This window comes from Anopheles gambiae, chromosome 2 (genome assembly GCF_943734735.2).
Source record: "Anopheles gambiae chromosome 2, idAnoGambNW_F1_1, whole genome shotgun sequence".
Classification (NCBI taxonomy): Eukaryota; Metazoa; Arthropoda; class Insecta; order Diptera; family Culicidae; genus Anopheles; species Anopheles gambiae.
Genome location: NC_064601.1, coordinates 67,577,500 through 67,599,427, shown reverse-complemented (window position 1 = coordinate 67,599,427; position 21,928 = coordinate 67,577,500). Strand labels below are relative to the sequence as shown.

Sequence of the window (21,928 nt, the reverse complement as noted above, 5' to 3'; positions counted from 1 at the left end):
CATTTTATATGTTTTATGATTGTGATTTATGGTTAAAAAATGGCAATTTTCTTAGAATTGAATGGTGCAGATGCGTGCTCTAAAAGTAGATCAATTCGCTGATGCAACTCTGTCTACTTTGCAATACATTATATGTTTGTTCACCATGAAACATTAGTAGCATATCAGTAGGTTACAGCAGCAGCACCGCTGGGAAACAACGCGCACTGTATTGCGTGTCTGCGCAGTGCACCGTAACCGTGTCTTGGCTACCCACCCAACCCAATCTCTACGTCTTGTCTTCGTTCGCACCCTCTCCGCCATTGAGCACCATCGTCATTCACTCCTTGCGCACTGGTTCGTTCCCCGAGCATGTAGTTATGAATGGGCTTGTGCATGAATGAAGGAACGAGTTAGCTCGTGAATGAGTACCTTGTCCGAGACGTGCGTATGAGAAAAGGAAATTCCCCCTGCGTTCCGTGTCTTTTAATGGCGATAGCTCAATTTTTCTTCGCGTAATCACTGCCATGACTTTTACCTACCACCGTCAACATCGGCAAAGATATTGAATAGTGACTTTTCATTCACAGAGGTGGTGGTGGTGGTGATGTTATCGAAAAAATACATATCGAATCAAAGAGAGACAGCGAGCGAAGCATATAAAGTATGCAGAGAAAAACAAGAGTGAAGTACTTTTGTTAAATAAGTTTGTACAACAAGAGGGTAATACTTTCAAGGCGGCCCGAATTCGTTGCGTAGTATGGTGTTGTTGGTGGTTTGTAAAGAGGATGAAAATAAACACAACAAAAAAATATCTTATGTACTTTTAGCGATTTCGATCATTTTACGCCTATGCTTTTTCGCTTTGTGCATCCGTGCGAGACACGACGCGTTGGCTCGCTTGAATTTAAAGTATTTTCGTTTCCGACGTTCAGAGTTCTTTTTGTGCGAGAGCGGTTCCTTGTTTGATTGCTATTTCCAAGTGTTGGTGGGCTGCGGGTTATTCACTGTTTTTTTTTGTTTTTTTTTTTGTGCCATGCGCTACGAAAACCCTCTTCCAGACCTCTTCCTGTTTCTTCATCCGCGCATTTTAGTCAATGGCTGTATTTAGCTGACAAAAAAAAAACACATTCACACACACACACACACACAGCAAACAACGTTACGGTCCGGTAGCGCGAAGAAGAAGTGTTATGGGTGGTGGTGTTCGGTTGTATTTTCACGATCATGATCTCTCGTCATGAGCACGTTCTAGCGTGTATCCGGTTTCCTTATTATGAGAGTTATGGGAATTTTATGAAATCCGTAAGAGGAAATTTGAATTAGCGTTACATCCTCCTCCTGAATAATTCAGACTTATATTGTTTATTCTTGAGCTGTGTCATATTCTGATTGGACCTCCAGTCCGCCTTCAAACTTTTTCTGTGTGATGTGTAGAGAGAGAGAGAGGAATAGAGTGGTATAGCTTAGTAGACTGAATATACTTGCATTTTAATGTATATATTGATACATTGCCAACAGCACGATGTTCGCGTAGCTGAGTATAAAATACTGTGTTTTTAATCGTTTGCCCTTTTGTCACAGACGACTACATTAGTCAACAGGCAAGATTCACCGTGATCTTAATGACCTTCGCACGATAATTGTTAGAAGTATTGCATTATTCTCATGGCCTTAAGTGGAAAGGAAATTGCGTTTCCAATCGACGATCGTAAATATGATGTCGCGGATATTTGTACAAATTAATTGTATTGTTAAAATGTTGCATTAAAAATTTCATCGCAGAGCTGAACTTCTTTAGGACTTTGTGGCTATAAAGTAGATTGATGTTATAACTGGCAATCATTCTTTTTCACGATATATATTAGCTCTGTACTCGATTGCTGAAAACATAATTTTGTTTCTTGAAACTCCTCGGTATTTGTTGTACCTAAGTCGGCCTGCCTAAGTCACTAATGGGCTTGGCTATCTGTGACTGATTGGTTAACCCATTGCAGCATAGTTAATCCTGCGTTGAGAGGGACCAGTTCACATTATTTTACACTATTAACTATAACTTTACGTATTACTTGATACGTATCGACACGATTTTCAATAACTGTCAATTTCTCTGACAGTCTTGTGTTCTTTTTTATTCCCTTTGATCAAATCAACTTATCGTAATACTAATAGTAGATTATTTCACATTCTCTGGGCTGCATAGTAGTTTTGTAATTGTTGTGCATAAATTGGATGGTTTCATAAGTACACAATATGAACTCTGCTTACCATGTCGTTTCCCGAGCACGCTTGGCTTAATCAAGGTCACAATTGTGGGAAAGCTGCTTTTGTGGTCCCAATTCGTGGTTTGTGGCGCATTGTTTCCCGTGGCTATTTATAACATTGAATGTTTAATGGTAGTTTAATATGATTAGTATTTGTATTTAAGAATGAATTTAGTTTTTATGTGATATAACTTATTTGGTATACAATTTAGACAATGCATATAGTATAGTTACGGTTTAACGTTTCGATAAATAGATAAATAAAGAAATAAATAAATCTTTCTGAATAGTTTTCTTTGTTGAAAATAATCAAATTAATAATAAACGCAAAAGGCTTATTGTGGTGTCTTTCATCACGCAATGAGCAAACATCGACGGTTGGCTGGTTGAATGGGAATTCAGGTTAATCGAACAATTCTTGTGAAACACTGCCAAACCGTCGAACTGCTGTTTGTTTGCTTGTTGATCACAGGTTAAAGCTTCGCGAAAGCCGGTCGCGAACACGGGAATGTAATTTGGCTTGAACTGGTTTTGGTCATGGAAATGAAATTGTTATTGCGTTGTTGTGTTGATGTTCCTGTATCGACAAACGACAGGAAACGTAAAACAATAGGTATTCTTTCCACTGTACTCACCGCACTGTTGCCTATCATGGAAATGAGAACCAGTGTGGCGTTACTAAGCAAATGTGGAATTATGTATTGCGAGACAAAACTTTCACAAATATTGTTTGAGCGTTTGTGTGCGTTTATGGTATGATAGATAGTACCGAGCAAGTAGCTGGAAGGTTTTGAACATTTAACATATGAATTGGTTTGCAGTATGCCCATGGGAGAAAGGGATTGATTTTTAGAAAATATTGCATATTGCAATATATTATATATTTTATATATTTTATATTGCATTGAAACACGATCTACAGTTTAGGAACTAGTGTTTTGTAATTTTATGTTATGTTAAGGATGCAAAAAATCTCAGGCTCATGCGTAAAATTCTGCGTATTTTTTTTTTTCAGTACTCTGGCATTCGAATTGGCCCAGTCGTTAAACGTGACGTTATGAAAGCATCGACCATGTTGGAGCATGAAAATCAGTAAGTAAATGATTAAGCATACGTTGGAATTATTACTGTTGATTATAGTTCTTAGTTAATTGAACATAAATTAAGTTGTGACATTGTTTTTAAATTAATTTGTTATCTTTTTGTAAAATGTTTACTCTTATATAAAAAAGAGCCACACACGTCTTAACCATTCGTTAAAGTGGACGATTGAAAGATGCGTCATATTGGATTTAAGACGAGTGTGTATAATAAATCAATTATCTCGCTACATATTGAAACACATTTTTAAAGCCTAATTTTATGCAGATGCAGAAAAAGATGTACTAAACATTTTTATAAATCCAAAGAAAAAGTAGCCATACGTAACTTAATCATAATATTGTATCTTTCCAGGTATGCTACTATATTAGCTTTCGATGTGAAGGTTGAGAGAGATGCTCAAGATCTGGCAGACAATTTGGGTGTAAAAATTTTCCAAGCGGATATCATTTACCATCTGTTTGACAAATTCATGGCCTATCGTGAAGAAATCAAGCAGCGCAAACGAGACGAATTTAAAACCATCGCTGTTTTCCCCTGCAAATTAAAGGTAAATGGATGAGTTTGTTCAAGGGGCGATAAGGTAACAAAAAATCTATCTCATTACAGATTCTACCCCAGTGTGTGTTTAACAGTCGTGACCCAATCGTGATGGGTGTGATGGTTGAGGCTGGTATCGTCAAGGAAGGTACGCCAATCACAGTGCCTAGCAAAGAGGTATGTACATTTTTTACCTTAACACCAGTATCATATTGTGTTGTACTAAAATACAATAACAGAATTATTATTATTATTATTATTATTAATTTTTGCTTGGATTGATCCAAATCCAGTTGCTTTCGGATTCGAATCCCGATCAACTCAGAATCAAACATATTAGGAAAGCAAACAATAAATCATGAGATTTATCAAAATAAAAATCTGGAAACAACCAGAAAACAATGGAAAACTCAATATACGGTTTTTGCCGGTCAAGAATGGTAATAAAACGAATTCAATACCAAACATTTCAATTTGCTGAACGATTCGTCAGGATTAGTCGGATTCGAAGCTATATTTATTTCGGAGTCGGTTTCGGATTAAGAATGTCTTTGTCGGAGTGGATTCACGAATCCAATCTGGAGCTCTCATCACTAATGACAATCCCAATTGGATTCTAGCAGAGAAAGGCTTGATTCGGTTTAGCAGACGAATGAGCAATAGTCACAACTTAAACATAATTTAAAATTAATAATATTAGATTAAACAAGTTTTACTTGATTCAATCGGGTAGATACTATGTCCTTCATTTTAAAAGAGCATAATATTCTATAAAATTAGAAATAAAATCTGCTTACAGTAGTAACTTTTTTTAATCTGTCAACACTTTGATTGATAAGCGCCAGAAATGTTTTTACAAACAACGTTTTGCGCATTACGAAATGAGTTTATATATCTACTTCGTGTTGTCATAAAAAATCATGTTTTTGGAGGGTTAAAAAGGCTAAATGATAATGCAATGAAATAAAAAGCAAACATTGTGAAACAATGATCTGACGGAGTTGCTGAAACAAAACAAATCAATGAGAAAAAATCATCTGCTGTATGAATCCCACAGTCTAGACACATGTGTACGTAAAGTCACGCAAATTTGTGTTCTATGCGTACCCGGGGAAACAACAGTCCGACCGGAAGGAAGTGGCTAGTAGTAAGACCGTACGGGAGGGGTAAATAACGAGATCCGGAGCAAACATATGCTTCGCATTCTGTATCGTGCGTTAGCACCGCAGCTGATCGTAAATTCTTCATTTCCTCTAAACGTCGTATGGAGTCGTATGGAAGAAAAAGGAAGCCTCTGTAGTTAAGCGTGTGGGGGATTAAATCGGAAACAAACCAACAAACGAATAAGCGAACAAACGCACGCAAAAGAATGGACAAGAAGGAATGAACCAAACATAATTTCCGGATGTTATTCTTCCGGTCTTTCATTTAAGAAAGCCGAGGTAAAAAGGAAGGCAGGGTAGGCTGGTTTTGATCGTTGTTCCGCTTTCGACCGGAACTATTCCGCTCATGCTACGAGGCAGGTTTCTTCATTCTTCTTCTATACTTTTGAGCTGCTTCTTCTTGCTGCTGTGGTAATCGGTTGTTGGTGTTATTCTTATTCTGTTTTACTTCCGGCCTATGTCAATGGGACGGGATGGTAACTAATGGAATGGAATTTAGAAAAGTACATGTTCGTGTTATTCCGTATCCGTTCCGATCGCCTGTCCTGCTTGCGCTTGTATCTGGTATCTAAAATTTATCTACTTGTCTCGCCTTCTGGCTGACCTTCTGTACTTCCGGTTGTTCCGGTCGTAAAAACTCGCGAGACATCTGTTTCGTTCGATTGCTGGATTTCTCAATGGAACGATTTTTACTACGAACGTTGTGTGAATGAAAAGTTCTGTTTTGAATGGGGTTGGCTGGAATAGCGTGAATGAATATTCCCCTCACTTCCGATGCTCGTTAAATGTGTCTTATTCTGGCAACTGTGCAATGCATTAGTATGGATTTAAGAATGCCATACTATGCAATTATGACATAATTTCCCATTCCACGGCCCTAAGACCTAAGGAAGTTGAACTGAAAAACCAGTCGCAAATGACGATTTCAGAATACTTTTAAGTTGTACGTGGAGTCATGCAGATGGAATGTATGTTCGTATAAAATAAATTATGTTTTCTTGAAAGTATAAACTGTAAAATTACGATGAGGTGAAGTTGCAAACAATATTTAGTTTTTTTTTAAGTTTTGTAGTTTTTAACTGCTGAGGGTAATTTTATTTGTAACCGAGAGGGTTATTTTAACAATGGCAATAGTGTGTCAAACTTATTAAATCAGTTGCTAGTTTCAAGTAAAACTGGCAAATAACAGCTTATTGTTATGTCCCCGTCGCCGTTGTGCTTTATTTATTGCAACGTGTTCTCAATAGAATATGTAATTTTGAAGCGAATTCATTCAGTTGGTTGACAATAACAAATCGTTTTTTTTTTCATATCTTATTCATCGAATTCTTCATACATTTATATTCATTTTTATTGATCCAGCGCTACGTTATGCTTTCTAAGGGCGTGATAGAGATAGTGTAGTCGGGACACTAGAGCTGAATTCTTATGTTCCTTCTTTTCCTTTGGTAATTAACTTCACGTTTACATTTTCTCTGTCTGACTGTCTGTCTGAGGTCAGGTGTCCTAATGTAAAGGAAATGAATGGAAGTAGAAGTGGTAAGACATACATTATATACCGTATTTTAGAGTGTAAAACGACCGCCTTTTAGGTCAAAAATGATCAAAATCAGGTTGAGGGGTCGTTATGCGCGGGTAGTAACTTTTCATTTGCAATGGAATGCAATTTATGCAGATTGTAATAATGAGGATGACATAATTGTTAATTCGTTTGAAAATAGCAGTGAGGACGAAACGGAGCAATTATATGAATTGTAATGTAAATCATGAATAATAACACAAAAAATCATCAAAATTTTGTAAAACTATAATAAACCCCACTTTTTCCAATATTTTGAATAATTTATCAGTGGGGGTCGTTCTTCTTCTTCTTCTTCTATTTAGCGTAACGTCCTACGCGGACATGCCGGCCCATACAGTTTTCGAGACTTAATTCATTACCACGCAGCCGGATAATCAATCCTTGCTACGGTGGGGACGGTTTATTGTAGGCTTGAACCCATGACGGGCATGTTATTGAGTCGTGGGGGTCGCGTTACACACGCTAAAACACGGTGCATTTTTGTGTTACCACTAGAACTATCGGATCATTCGTTTTGGATGGCATCGCTTAAATTAAACCTATTATTAATTATTGGTACTAGTATACAATGAGATGGTTATCTGTTAATTTATGGTTATTTCGAATTTAAATCAAACAAAAATTAATTCTAGTAATTCTACCTGAAATGCAATCTCTCCTTTTTTCGATAAATTTTATCGAAAAGATATGTAGGCGAAAGAGATGATCTAAGCTCGATAAAATTATTGTACGTTTTTCTTTAGTGGGAATTTTTGAATGTTTATGTGAATACAGGCATGCAGAATCGACAGAGCCATAAAAATACATTTGTGTAATATATTTTTTCCATATTTAAAAAGTCCATTAAAAAGGCAAAAAATGAAGCAGTATAAACTATCCGCAGTGTACAAAAGAGGAATGAAATAACTAAAACAACCAATCGACGATTCAGCGCTTCCTGTTTTGATTTTACTTTTTCTTGCCCTGCGGGAGCTTGCTCTACAGGTAGCTGATTGAATGTGGCGCATTTGCGCTTGTATCAGATCTCTTGTGCAAGTTTATGCTTGATCCAAAGCATCTAACCAACGTCCAGTCACCGGATGTTGTTGGCTTGGGGTGGATTTTTTGTAATGCAGCACTCCACCTTGACTGAATAGTGAGTTCTCCACACACTTCGTCCATTAGATTTGGCGTTTCTTTCGTTCTTAGTTGTTTGGATTCAAAGGAAATTATATATTATGCTAGCCGCTTGTCACATGTTACACAGTTACAGTGATCGTGATTTTTGTGCTGCCCACAGCCAAATATACAATGTACAATATACAAGCACGTACATATTTTGCGTGATCAGGCACATGATACTTACGTGATCAAAGTCATTCGAGCTATATGTCGGACTCGGACCTGTCCGGCGTTGTCCTCACAAGAGGTCAAGTAAAATGGGATTATAATAAGGATAACAATTTAAAATATAACATTTTATAAAGGTTTAATTTTTACACGAGCTAGATAGATGTTGCCCTATATTGAAATACTAGATGGGTACATCATGCAAATAGATTGTAACGGAACATATTAACATACAACGCTAGGGCGAATACGAATGTGGTAGGGCGAATACCAATAAAACACGTAATACACTCAGTAACTTGACAGAGCTAATGTTTACGCAAATCAGTAAATCAGCTCAAAACATTTTATCGCAATACTTATTGTCAGTCCATGGCGTATATACATATGTATATGTATTTTGGATTAAACAATTCAAGAAACACAAACCCAGAACATTTAGAAGAGAGCGTGTGAACCTTACAACCGATTGGTTCTCTTGGAGCATCAATCTATAGCAAAGGAATCTGAAATAATTTCTGATCTATGAAAACGTTAAAACGTTCATCATCGTATGCCTCTAGGCATATTATCTACTCTACTTCCATATGTATTTCTACGTGTCATGGTAACCATACGAAATTTTCGTGACATAGTGCCGATGGGATCTAGCGTAGTTGATGATTTGATATTCATCACAGTCTGACACATGTGTTACGCAATTCAAAACGATATTTATGTCCGACCATGGCCACACAATACGTGGATGGAGTCGGTCGTGTCGTGTGTTTTGCACGCTAGCATACTAAGCAATGGAAAGGAAAAACAAAACATATCGTCAGAATTTGCTGGCCCCACCGGTTCTTTCCCATAAACACAGACCGTGAACAGCAAACGTTGATGCGCATGGCAAAATGCTCTGGCCATCCCCCAAACTGACAATGTACACCAAATAAAGCTGTGCTAAGCTATAATGCTAAATAGAAGAAACACATAGATTTGATGTGCGTAAGAACAAACCCCTAAGGATGTGATACTGGATAAGAATTTATTACATTTGTTAATATCCAAAATTGTTATTAATTCAAAATTGAAAATAAATGAGTTGTAGCGCACTACTGAAACTGAAACCAATTCAAAAGTAAATAAAAACAATAATTAAGCAATACGGTCTTGTCGTTCCAACTAAGAAAAGTGGTTAGTTTATTTAAGTATGTTTTGGATGTTGTTGTATGTAAACTAATAATTAGTTTTGAAAATTCAAGATAAAAAAAAATACAAAATGAAAAGTTGTCATCAATTTATTGCTCATTATTAACATCAAATTGTTGTTACATTATAACATTAGCACCAGATCCTCATTATAGTATTATCATACACCATTTTTAAAATTTGTTTTCATTTTATGAAATGTAAAAAATGTTGTAAAATTGTGAAATAATTCACATAAATGTCATTTTTTCAAACTATTTTTTTTATTCCGCAATGCCGTGTGATCGCAGATTTCATAGTAGATGAAACATTTCACATGATCTGATCTGATCGTGATCTACCCAGTTAATTGAGGATAAATTGAGTCTATAAAATAATAATGAAAACAATCATCATTGTCAATTGCCCGTCATGGGTTCAAACCCCGAATAGACCATGCCCCCATACGTACACAGAAAACTTTTTTTCAGTTTATTTAATTTTACTGAATTTTTTTTAACTGAAGTTTCAGTAATACTTTCAGTAAAAAGAATGTTTACTGAATCATTCAGTAATGTCCGGTGCTCACCAAAATGACAGCTCGTTTACTGAAATCCCAGTAAAGCCATTCTCATATTACTAATTTTTCAGTAGTTGGTAGCGATTAAAAAATGACGAATTATTTATTTTAAATTGAGTTTTTATTGATGCGCAGATATTGCCAGTCCCTCAATACATATTCATACATGTTTTGTGTTGTTTTATACAGTTTTTATACTGTATTTTGCTGCCGCAATTGTAGATGGTTCAGTAAGCGCTCACAGACACAACCCAATTTCAGCAAGCACAGTGGATTGTAGCAAACATTTTACACACCAACACGGCTGCCAATTGTTTTAAATTAATCCCGTAAGCCGAAATATCACCTGAAATTTCACCAGGGTGCCTGTAAGCGCCTACAAAATCAACTTTTTGCACATCACGAGCAAGTAGGTACCGTATTGTTTTGTTTTGATGTTCTGACTGACAGGTCGATTTGACAGAATGAATTGCTGCATTTTCAGTAATTTGTTTTACTGATATCCAGTGAAACGACTTATTTGACACTTATTTTACTGATTTTCAGTAAAATGCGTATTACTGAAACGAATTCAGTAAATTATTTTGCTGAAAGTCAGTAAAAACATGACATTCATGCTGAAAATCAGTAAAATATTCTATTACTGAACCGTTTCAGTAAAAAACTTTACTGAAGCAGGATGAGAAAATTTGCTGTGTAGGACTGACTATCCTGCTATGGTAACAATAAGCCAAAGAAAGCCAAGCTCACTTCACTTTGTGCAAAAATATGATTGTGCAGTACATATATTTGACATCTTTTTGAAAATTTTTCGTCTACTAGGCGAATATAGCTTACTTCCGTACGAGTGTATTGTTGTTTACGTATCGCTGTTATTTGTATACACACTGATAAAATAAGGAATAACGAGATAGCGATTTTATAACTCTACATTGGCACCCCAATGTCTAGTAGTGATTAGAAGTACATGGGCGTTCACGTTGTCCAATGTTCGAAGAATTTCTGTTATCTGTTCCATTAAACAATACGGAACTGCTAGCAGGATGTTTTGTTTTGTGTTAAATAATAGATTCGTTGAATTTGCATGTGATTTCCGCAGTGTGCAGGCAATGATTTATAAAACTAAACAATGCTCTACCCAGAGGTAGACAGAGACGAACGTTTTGAATTTTATAGTTACAATCTTTAATCAGTTGCATGATGTTTGTTTTGCATTTTCTTGTGTTTAGTGTTTGTGGAATCAGTTTTATACACTATGCAAAATTAGTTTTAAGCATTGACACAGATATTATTCATAACTCTACATGAATGGTGTTCGTTCGTAAATTTCAAACATACTCACCGTCCCCGGATGTGCGAGACTGGTGGTGAACGAAAATAAACGTATTCGGATGCCCCTTAGGCAACTAAACACTGCAGGAGATTTATTTTTCATTCGAATATTATCTTAAAATAGCTCTTCATTTATCATCTCCAAACGGATTTTCCCAATTTGAACAACACGTTAGATGAGGATGGTAGAGCGAATTTTGTTATATTAGAAGGTGCTTTACTTTACCTTTTTATTACAACATTTATAGTGGCAAGATGACATCGATGAACAATGTGCGACTGTGCGCACATTCTATGATGTTTTTTTTTCCTTCCATGGTTAGTGAATGAAAACGGCTCTCCTACGGTACACTCAGAGCAATTTTCGTTCGATACGTGTTATGAATGGTTTCAGTTGGGTTGTGGCTGTCTCAGTTCATTTGAAGCTTGTCATTGTGTGAGTGTATTGCGCCACCCCAGGAATGTTTATACTCCAGGGGTTTCATTGACAAATCAGGCTAGAAAGTCTCTCCTAAGAAATTCGGGAAAATTCGGGAGAAATAAAAGATTAATATACGGAATGTTGCTATTTTTCTATATTATCGCTTTTTTTATATTTTGTGCTGTTTATTTCTCGCTACATCTGGTCTCTCTCTCTCTATCTCTCTCTCTCTCTCTCTCTCTCTCTCTCTCTCTCTCTTTCTCTTCCTTCATCTCTTTCCTTCTCCCTCTCACGCTTGATTGTTCCCTCTATAAAACCAGTTGCTCTCGTTGAGCTATCTTTTCTCTCGTTAAAAAAACCGTGCACATGATGTAATAGCTCTGTCCTGTTTGTCCTGTTTACATGACAGCCTGTTCCAGACCGCTTTTGTTCCAGCATGCGCGCACTCAGTGGAAACATAGTTCATTCATGGAAAGATACCTTGACTATTTTAGTTCTGAATCGCTGTACATCTTAATGTATACATTTTCCATTCATAAAACCATGAAATAGCACCTTATAAAGTACCTTGTGCGTTAGTTTTTTCATGCCTTTTTATCTTTTTATTTTCAAATTATCTTTGAAAAATATATTGTTTTTATGTTGTAAGACAGGGGTATCCAAGCTTTTCAGTCCGTGTGTCGCATTACTTCACAATCCACGTTGTTCAGGGACATTTCACGCTGCCTTTCGAATGAGTGAAATTTTAAGTCACGTTTTAATTAGAAAATACTAACTGAATATATAATATTTCTACAGCTAACTTTTATTGAAGTTTGAAATTCGTCTTTAAGTAGTAGTCTTTAAGTAGTATTACGGGGCACTAAGTAAGGATATGTAAACCTGATCCTTCAAATTGTATCGCAATAATTTATGTTCATCATACAGTGCCTACCATAACTATATGGACAGTCGTTTATCGCGATTTGCGACCAATCCTGAAGAGATGAATAAAAACAGTGAATTGTGCAAAATACAATTATAGTTATTTGTATTTTTTTTTAATTTTAGCACCATTGTTATACAACGTATTAAAACCGTTTTTAGGGTCCTATACTATACAAAAAATAAAAAAATAGAAAAACACTTAAACACTTAAAAATGCATAAATATGGTCAAACGACCAATAATTTTAGTAAAACAATAACATTTCACAACAGTCATGTTGAAAAACTAGTAATTGCGTGGGTATGTGATCATTTAGAACGTTAACAGAAATATGAGTTTCGTTATGAAATCCTAAGTATTTTGTAAAAATGTTGACACATTTCACAAAATAAAGGATTTTTCGGTCACGAAGTAACGGAATGGTCCCATTTATCTTTTAAATTCTTTGTAAAAGGCTAAAGAACATTTCACACTGACGAAAATAACTTAATTACTTTTAATTTACCGTATGGACCGTACCGTACTTTTAATTTACCGCATTTTAGTGCAATATCACCACTATTGGTACATTTTAGTGCAATACCACCACTATTGGTACTACCACCACTATAGGTACATTTACCCTATCTCAACATCTAAAAAAAAAGTTGTTCGTCCCTTTTTTCAGAAACCTTAGTGTAATAAAAAGTTTCATGTCATTTAAATCAATTTTTTATACACCCGGGCAGTAATGGGTTAACCTAATGTATGCTAATGCAGTAGTCTCCATCCTGTGGTTCGCGGACTACGTGTAGTCCGTGGCGTTAAAAGAAGTGGTACGCGTAGTAATTGATTGTTCAAAAGAAGGGCTTATTTGAATACATATCGTGCAATTATTTCCCACAATCAAGATTAAATTTTCAATAGGCATGTTTAGAATAAGATTTTTACATATTTTTGATCAAAAAGCTTTGAACGAAGTCTACAAAATATATACCCTCAATATACAGGGTTTCGAATTATACAAGGCAATAGCTCAATCACTTAGAGGAATGTTGCAAGCAAGCTGTGGATGTTTGCAATCATATAGGGGAATGTTGAAATCGATTAGGAAAATTTAGGAAGCGTACTGTGGAGCTGTCATCAGAATGTGGATGCCGCTTCCTTTCGTTAAGTTAAACTTTCCTTTCGTCAAGTAAGAAATCGTAATCGCAAACCTGTCAAATGTAGTAACGTAATTGATGGATAACGCCCTATCACTAGCAGGGTCGTACATATACATATATCACGTGGATATTGCACTAACGGTTTATCATTACCAATAATATTTTTCACATTGTTTCTACCCCAACCATTTCCACCTGTTTTACAGCTCATTGAGATTGGCGTCTAATCTGATTTTTACCAATAAAATACATTGCGAAACGGTCCGTTTCTTTAAATCATTCGCAATGAAGACAATAGAAAATCTATTTAGGTTTTCCGATGTTAAAATCGAATTATTTTATTAGTGTGTATTTGGTGTGTATGCACGCATGCGTGCCACCCCACGAATGGAATAGTGGAATAAAAATATTATATACTTATTATATTTATTTATTTGTTATTTATACTACTTGACTCGAAATGTATAGTTCGTGGATTAAAAGTGTGTTTCTTTTCAATTACAGTTTACAGATATAGGCGTCGTGACGTCGATCGAAGCTAACCATAAACAATTGGAAAGTGCTCGAAAAGGACAAGAAGTGTGCCTCAAAATTGAACCCATACCAGGCGAAACACCTAAAATGTATGGTCGTCATTTCGATGAAACAGACATGCTAGTTAGTAAGGTAAGCTATACAAATGCTAACATCATACTTTGTATTTAGATACGCGCAATCTATTGAATTCACGCTGGACCCGCTGCTCTACAGCAAAAATCAATGAATGTTTTACCTTTTTGTACTATTGGGATGTTGTTGTTTAATTTTTGGGGGTTTGGTCTAATAACGTTTCCCTTGAATCTATTTTTGTGAAAGGCGATTCTAATGCATTTTGCGACTGCGTGTTGTTTATTTTAAGCCAGAGCGGTAATAGCATCATCCGCCTGTTTGCTTTGCTAACGTTACCTGTTCGTATAGTTTTACAAGCAAGTACTACCAACCACAACAACGCTAGAATTAAGGTTGGGAGTCTTATATTTGGAAAAAGGGCAGCCTCATTAATGCGATGGTGAATGGTTAAAAATAACTCGCGTGTTTTTCAAACCCGACTTTTTCGATATTTAAATAGGTTTTTGTTGACGAAACATGTGTACCTGTATTAAAAATACTTCGGATGAAAATATATTGCTACCGGCATACGTGTGGCCATGTTTTGCTATATTTTTTTTATTGCTACTCCAGTATTGTTTCTTTACTGATGCTGGTTGGCGGTTGTTGTGTAAGAATAGTAAAAAGACCGTTTGTGTTCTGATGATTTTATTATGTTTTAACAATTTTTACAACTGTTTACTGTTTTCACTGTAATTATAACTTTTTAGTATGTTGAAGTTATTTATTTTTATTTAAATTCACATTATTACGGCTTCGGCCGTATTTTGTAATATTAAAGTTGTAATTACAGCATTGTTTATTTATTCCTCACCAATATCTATTATTATACAATCCAATATATTGATGGGGGGAATAAAAAACAACAAACTTATTTTACTAAGCCGTGTTGTGTTGGAAATGGGAAGTGCATATTGATGACGTAAAACACGCTGCACTATTCACTGACGTCATCCGAAAGTGAGTTATCAGGTCAAACCTAACCAACGTTAGCAGGATGTTCACCTAAAATAGGTCATCGATTCCCGTGACCATTTACACCGATGCCACACTCTCTGTCTTGATGTTCTTTATTTGGGGTATGACTATAAATTAATTTATTACATTTTGAATAGTTCTACAGCTTGTCTTCCATTCCTTAAACAATTTGTCTACAATTATATTTCAAGAACATGCTTAAATTTACCTGGGCATGGAAAATATAAAATATTGTGTGTATTTTGCTGAAAGTCTACTTATCATAAAAATATTAGATGAAATCTCGATAGTCTACCATTACTTATAGAACTAGAACCCTTGAGTTTTCTCTTGTACAGGACTCGCTGTATCTATTTCCAATTCCAATGCTGTTTAAATGTCGGCGTGATAAATAAATCCAATTTGTATTTGTTTATACAAGTACCAACCCGTATTTTGCGCCGTGCGACTATCGATCGATCCAATGACGTCATCGTTTAGGTACACTGGCATATTCTCGCTGTTAACAAGTTCTTTGTCTGTTCCTAAAGCGGAACCACTTATGCGTGTTGAACCTAACGATGTGATCAAAATGACCTTTAAGTTCCAGCAAAATATTATTTATTCCTCATTTTGTATCACATTTATCAATTAAAAATTGTTAATAAGCTTTGCAAAATGTATGTCAGTATACATAAGTATATATAAAATTCGATACATAAGTATATATTATAATATATATTAATTACAATCCATTACAATATCACTCATTTAATTGAATACTCCTGAACAATCCACACGAAAAGAGATACGGCGCTATGTAGTGTAGTACAGTATAATAAAGTAATATTTTTAGAAGTAAATGGTGTAAATGGAATGATGGGTTTTTTTTGCATCAAAACATACATTTCAACTATGACGTCAATGGAAGACTAAACAACTGACACCGCACGGGTGCATTGATCTCTATCACCAACTGCCATGCGCAGTAGGAAGACATTGAGGAAGGACGTTAAACACAGGGGCTTGGCGCTGTCTTTAAGGAAAACCCGTGTGTTGATCTATCAGAAATAACACGACACACATTTTCCGTGTAAAGTCAAAATAGTATATGTTTATTAAATTCGTAATGCTATGCAGTAAGCTGAACGAATTGTGAGTAATTTTAAGATTTATTATATTATATTATTAATTAATATTATTATATTATATTTATTATATTATATTATAATGGCAAAATACAGGCAAACTATACAAAGTTCATTGAAAAAAAGCCACGCCATTGAAATGTGATATTATAAGCTCTAGAGCATTTCTTAAAGGTTGCAATAATGTTAACAATTAACAACGCACTGCGAATAAAACAGTTTTGAAAGTTCTGAAACTTCCAACAATAACCTACTGGGTTTTTTTTCCCAAACCCTTTACGATAGAATACATGTATTCAAATAAATCTAATTGAATTATTTCGTTTAAAATTATCCATAAAAAGATATTTATTTATTCGTTCATAATTAATTTCAATTAATCGCACCCATCCTGGCTCAATCAATGTAATTATCTCCGTGATGATATATTCAATATCCCGTTTCTGGCCAAACTCATAACTTTTGAAGGTAACGAATATTATAGATCGACTTAAAGCAACGAATTTTTGTTTGCATGTAAAATAAAGTAGTAAATAATTGATATATCTATTTATCTATTACCATTTGTTAAGCTTTTGAGTCAACGTTCAAGACATGCCACTCAATGTATCTTAGTAATAATCTGAATACTAGACTTTCCATTTTTAATCCGGCGAAATACATTTATCTCTGTTTAAGACTCAACTTAAAAAAATATAATACAGTGTAAATACTAACCAAAACGATTGTCCATAATGACCTTAAACAACATATTTTAAAACATTGTATGAAATTATATATTATGGCGGTTGTATTTTATAGGAAAAAGGGGCTAAATGACACTGTTAGGGATGTTGCTCTGAATCTCATTGGATAAACCACTTTACACTGATATTTGGACTGCAATCTTTAACATCTTATTCATGAAAAACAATCAAAAGTAGGCGCATTGCATTTTGGCGCATCACAACATTGGACTTAAGGCTGTTTTGTTGAACAATTTAGTAAAATGCTTGAGTATTTCAATAATTTACCTGTCATTTTGTCCCAAACTGGAATGACCATTTTGCCCCAAGTGAAACATTTTACAAACTTTACCTTATTTTTTTACATTAAATTAAAAGGGTGACTTTTTTCACGTAAACCATACATAAATATCATGTGCCTAGATACACATCCTATTTTTCTGTAATTATTTGTTAAATTCTTACGAAAGCTTATTTTCGAGACGGTGAAAATAACATCGTTTTTCAAAATGAGCAAACAATTCATTTGTTAATTTTTCAATTATCTTATGAAACGTTCATGGTTGGCCAATAATGCCATTGTCACATGACCATTTCGGCCCACCTTTCCATTTTGCCCAACGTTCCCCTACAAAAAACGTACGTACAACGTACTTCATTACAAAAAATGTTTGTAACAACCCGGGGTACCACGTTCATCACAATTAGGTATCCTTATGAGTAAGGAAATCCGAACAATCATCTAATAACAAATAGATGATTGTTAATCATTACATCTAAAATCTTCTCCACATTCTATTGTGGACAAGCGTAGCTTGAAATCGTAACATGTGCTTATTTCTTTCTTTTTTTTATGTCAATATTGCTTTACAATAAGTTTTAGTGGAAAAACTTCCATTTGTGTGTTAAATTGGGGGTTTGAAAATGTGGTGTTGGTTAGTCTTGCTCAAATACAATTTATCGTCTAAAAAGTACTTAGAGGCACGCTACTGCAAATATCATAAACCCAACCCCCTGTGTTAAAGTGTACACCACCGAGCATTGACGTCATTGTTGACCTAATTTTCTAGCAGGGAGTTGAAGGTTGGGGCTCATTTCCGGGAGTTGGATCCTGTGGGATCCTCGTTCTCTCAAGGCCGTCCCCTGAAAGCTCAGCATTGAAGCGCGATGGGCATTGAACATATAGCAAAAGCAGCATCGGGATAACAACATCAGGAACAAGCAAGCCTGCCAGGGAGGCTCGTTTGATAGAATAGGCTTGCCACGAAGGCTGGGCTGGTTAGCTGAAAGCTAAAAATATCTCTACAGCTCGCCTTATTTATATTCGCTCAATACCTTCCTCCCGATCCTTGTCGTTTTGTGTTTCCTTGGTGCTGGTGGTAGCCGTATTCGATAGGGAACTGGACCCACCCCAAGCCCGTTATAACGGCATTTCTCCGTAATCCAGTTCCAATTTCAGCGGCCGTAGTAGGGGAAGTGGCATGTATGCTAAAAATAGCTCAACGTATTGTATACGGATATCAGGCTGTTGTTATGTTTTCCTGACTTTACTATATAGCTTATATACAGGACGTGGTTTGAATTATCACTCTTTCATCAACGAAGCAAAATGAATTTTATCGGATATAAAACTGTAAACATCACAACAACAAAAACTTATTCAGGAGGATCGGTCCGAAAATTCCTTATTGCTTAAGTCACACATATTATTGAAAGCGTAAATAATTTCGATATAAATGAATCATAGCATTGATTCTCTTTGTTGTAAGCCAAAGAGTGTATCTTTAAAATGTTCTAGTTATTTAATTCATCTTATTTGATAGATAAATAAATACAATTTCAAATAAAAGTTCATCCAAGCAACATTCATACGAGGCGGCCGGGCCACCTTTACGCAGTACGAAGCAAGTGTGAATCAAATGTTCAGCCATCGTATCCCAGTGACCTACTTTCACGGGCACGGGCACGAATCCCAGGATTTTATCGATTTTTCGAGCAGCGAACGCATTCGCATCACGAAAACAATCCCCCTTCCTCTGGTACATTCCTGCGGGGTTTTGGGGAATCTGCCCTCCGTGAATGTAGTAGTACATAAGCATAACCACAACCATCGAGGGCTGCCTATGTACGTTTCTGTGTGCATTTCGAAATTTCGATCTCTTTCGCACACGGAGCCCCATGTCATGTTATGTACGGTTCTGTCCTTGTTTTACCCGGGGACGTTTGCGCGGGCTCGCTTCCTTGCCGATTTAGTACTAACTTTTGCTAGTAGTGTTCTCACCATTTCCCTACCACTAATATTAAGCTCAGCGATCAGGAACGCAGCACAATTGAGCAGGTTGCTTCCTGGGTTGTTGGTGGTGGGCCTGGCCTGGTGTATCTGGTCGTCTGTATAGCCATACAGCAAAGCCCGCCAATGTTATGTACACACAAGTATCTTCTTATAAATATCGTTATGTTTTCACGAGCCCAACCTTTTTGCAAACCTCGAAACGATACATAACCGACCCGGCGGCGGGCTGGTTCTGGAAGGAATAACATGTTTGGGTGTGGAATATTGTGGATTACAGTTTGTGACGTCGAACTTAACAATTCTGGGTATAAACGGTGGGTACATACTGGGAGCATGAAGGTGGTTGGTGTAGCGGTTTGGTGGGATATTTGGGAAAAGCTTCCAAGTGGGGGTTATCATACCAGAAACAGCTCCAACCGATGACGTCAATCGGAACCAACACCAATTCATAGCATCGGTCCTACCCCACCGTTCCGATTGCAAGGATAGCACCATACTTCTGTGCTATTGTTACTTTTCGCTTTAGAAAATAATTAATTGAGTACAAAAAATCCGAAATGAGGTTTAAATTAATTGAATGATTGGAATGATTGGAATTATTGTATAAAAATTTTCTCTATTTTATGTTGCTATGTTATGTTTTAAAAAAAGATTTCGACAATTTAGATAAAGTGATGTGATCTAAGTTTGTTAGTGTATAAAAAGAGCACTATTTGTTTTTGTCATAGATGTATATTTCCATTCTAAATATGATTTATTATAGTTTACATACTTTAGAATACTTCATTGATCTATTGTACTGATGAAATAGAGTAATTTAACAGATTGTATTGGATATTTGACCCGAAATGTTTGTGGCGAATTGAATCTCGGGGTGAAATATGCGCCCTTTCCCTGTTTGCCGGTTCATCTTTCCAGTTCAAGGACACTACTATCGATTGAAGCCACATGATCAATCAATAAATGTGTTTGTCAATGAACGTGTGACCTCTATTGCTCTTCATCACGAATGATTGCTGACATTAGGAGAGTTAAAACCTCAATTGCTTATGTTTCACTGATATCGTTACACGTAACTCTTTGCTGTAGTATTGAATGGTTGTTGTTGTTTTTTTTTCTCTCTATTTTCAGATTTCCCGTCAAAGCATCGATGCTTGTAAGGACTATTTCCGGGATGATCTTTTAAAATCCGACTGGACGCTTATGGTGGAGCTGAAGAAGACCTTCCAAATATTGTAGATTGTGTCTATTCATGTTGCCTTCATTTAGATATTGTGTTTTTTTGTATCATTATTTTTATTTTCGGTATCTTTTCTTCTTTTTCCTCGACTCACAAAGTACACACAAAAAGGAACCATCCCATTGTGATGTTTCACAAAATTAGTCATGCCTTGCTCTATCAATGCTAGTCCGGCAAGTGCGAGTGTGTATCAGATATAATTTAATATCGGTTTTAATGTACTACACATTTGAGTTTCCATGTTTCACAGCTTTTAGTTTTCATGTTTCTAATTATAAAGTTCCATTGCCTGTTGCGAAAACGTTTCCCTGCCACCGTCGCGTATTGACGCGAAATTGTAATAGTTTCCTTCCTAGAATTGAGTGCAATTGTTTCGAAACGTGTTTCAAACTGCCCGTAGGTGTGATGTGTAATTTCATGATATGCCAAAACTGATGTTTAATATTTTGGAACAAAATTGAACCGATACGCAAATATTGTCATTGATACAGAAGGCAGCAATGTATTGAAAAGCACATGCTCATGCTAGGTCGATTTGAAGAGATACAGTATCGTCTTGTTTGCAAACATAGATTCGTAAAAATGTACAATTGACATCACTCGAAGTTTTATTTACAGAATGGAAGAAATTCGTGTATGATTGGGTTAGTAATGGTAAGTTTTATTTAGTTATCAATTGATTGAACAATAAGCAGCAAATGTATATCACAAATTTTGTATTTATAGTACAGACACAACGACACAACAATGTTTCTACTGTTCGCTTTTCAATTAGTATTATATTGACTACGTCGAATTTGAAAAAAAGAGACTAAATGATGGGCAATTCCGTTTCACACGTTTCTATTGTTTAATTTTGGGGGAACTGATGCCACCTTAAGCATTGCGTGTTATCACTCACTAAAACTTGTTTATCAAAAGCCGATTTAAATCTCATTTTACATCTCTTTCCTCGCTTTTAAATGAGTTTCAGTTGAAATAAGTGCAAAGATAACTATTTTGGATGCGTTTTAAAAAGCGTCGAAAAAGACGTTGTTTTTTTGGGCTATTGGGCAAGAGTGTATGAGGCAAGCCTTTCAAAAATTCATAAATCTTTAAAAAAATTCTTAATCACGAAAGATTCACGAATCTCTAGAGATTCATGAAACTCAAGGCATTCATAAATCTTTCATATAGGGCAGGGCTAGGGCTTATTCTTCTATTCTTGGCGTAACAATCTACGTTGTCATGCTAGCCTATACGGGGCTTTCGAGACTTCTTGGCAAGTACCAAGCAGCCGGATAGTCTATCCTTGCTACGGGGAGAATGTTCAAATGAGACTTGAACTCACGACAGGCATGTTGTTAATTCGCACAAATTAACCACTGTATCATGGGATCACACA

General features: G+C 35.9%; 1 protein-coding gene across 1 annotated transcript in view; it reads left to right on the top strand.

Annotated features, from left to right (window-relative positions):
• LOC1278404 (eukaryotic translation initiation factor 5B) overlaps positions 1-21,138 on the top strand; it is a 30,696-nt gene extending 9,558 nt beyond the window's left edge. The window contains exons 4-8 of the mRNA XM_061642220.1: positions 3,259-3,335; positions 3,699-3,894; positions 3,954-4,061; positions 14,038-14,199; positions 20,436-21,138. Coding sequence (XP_061498204.1) covers positions 3,259-3,335; positions 3,699-3,894; positions 3,954-4,061; positions 14,038-14,199; positions 20,436-20,543 — 651 coding nt within the window. The 3' untranslated portion in view covers positions 20,544-21,138. The remainder of the gene's footprint in view (positions 1-3,258; positions 3,336-3,698; positions 3,895-3,953; positions 4,062-14,037; positions 14,200-20,435) is intronic.
• The last annotated feature ends 790 nt before the right edge of the window (positions 21,139-21,928 follow it).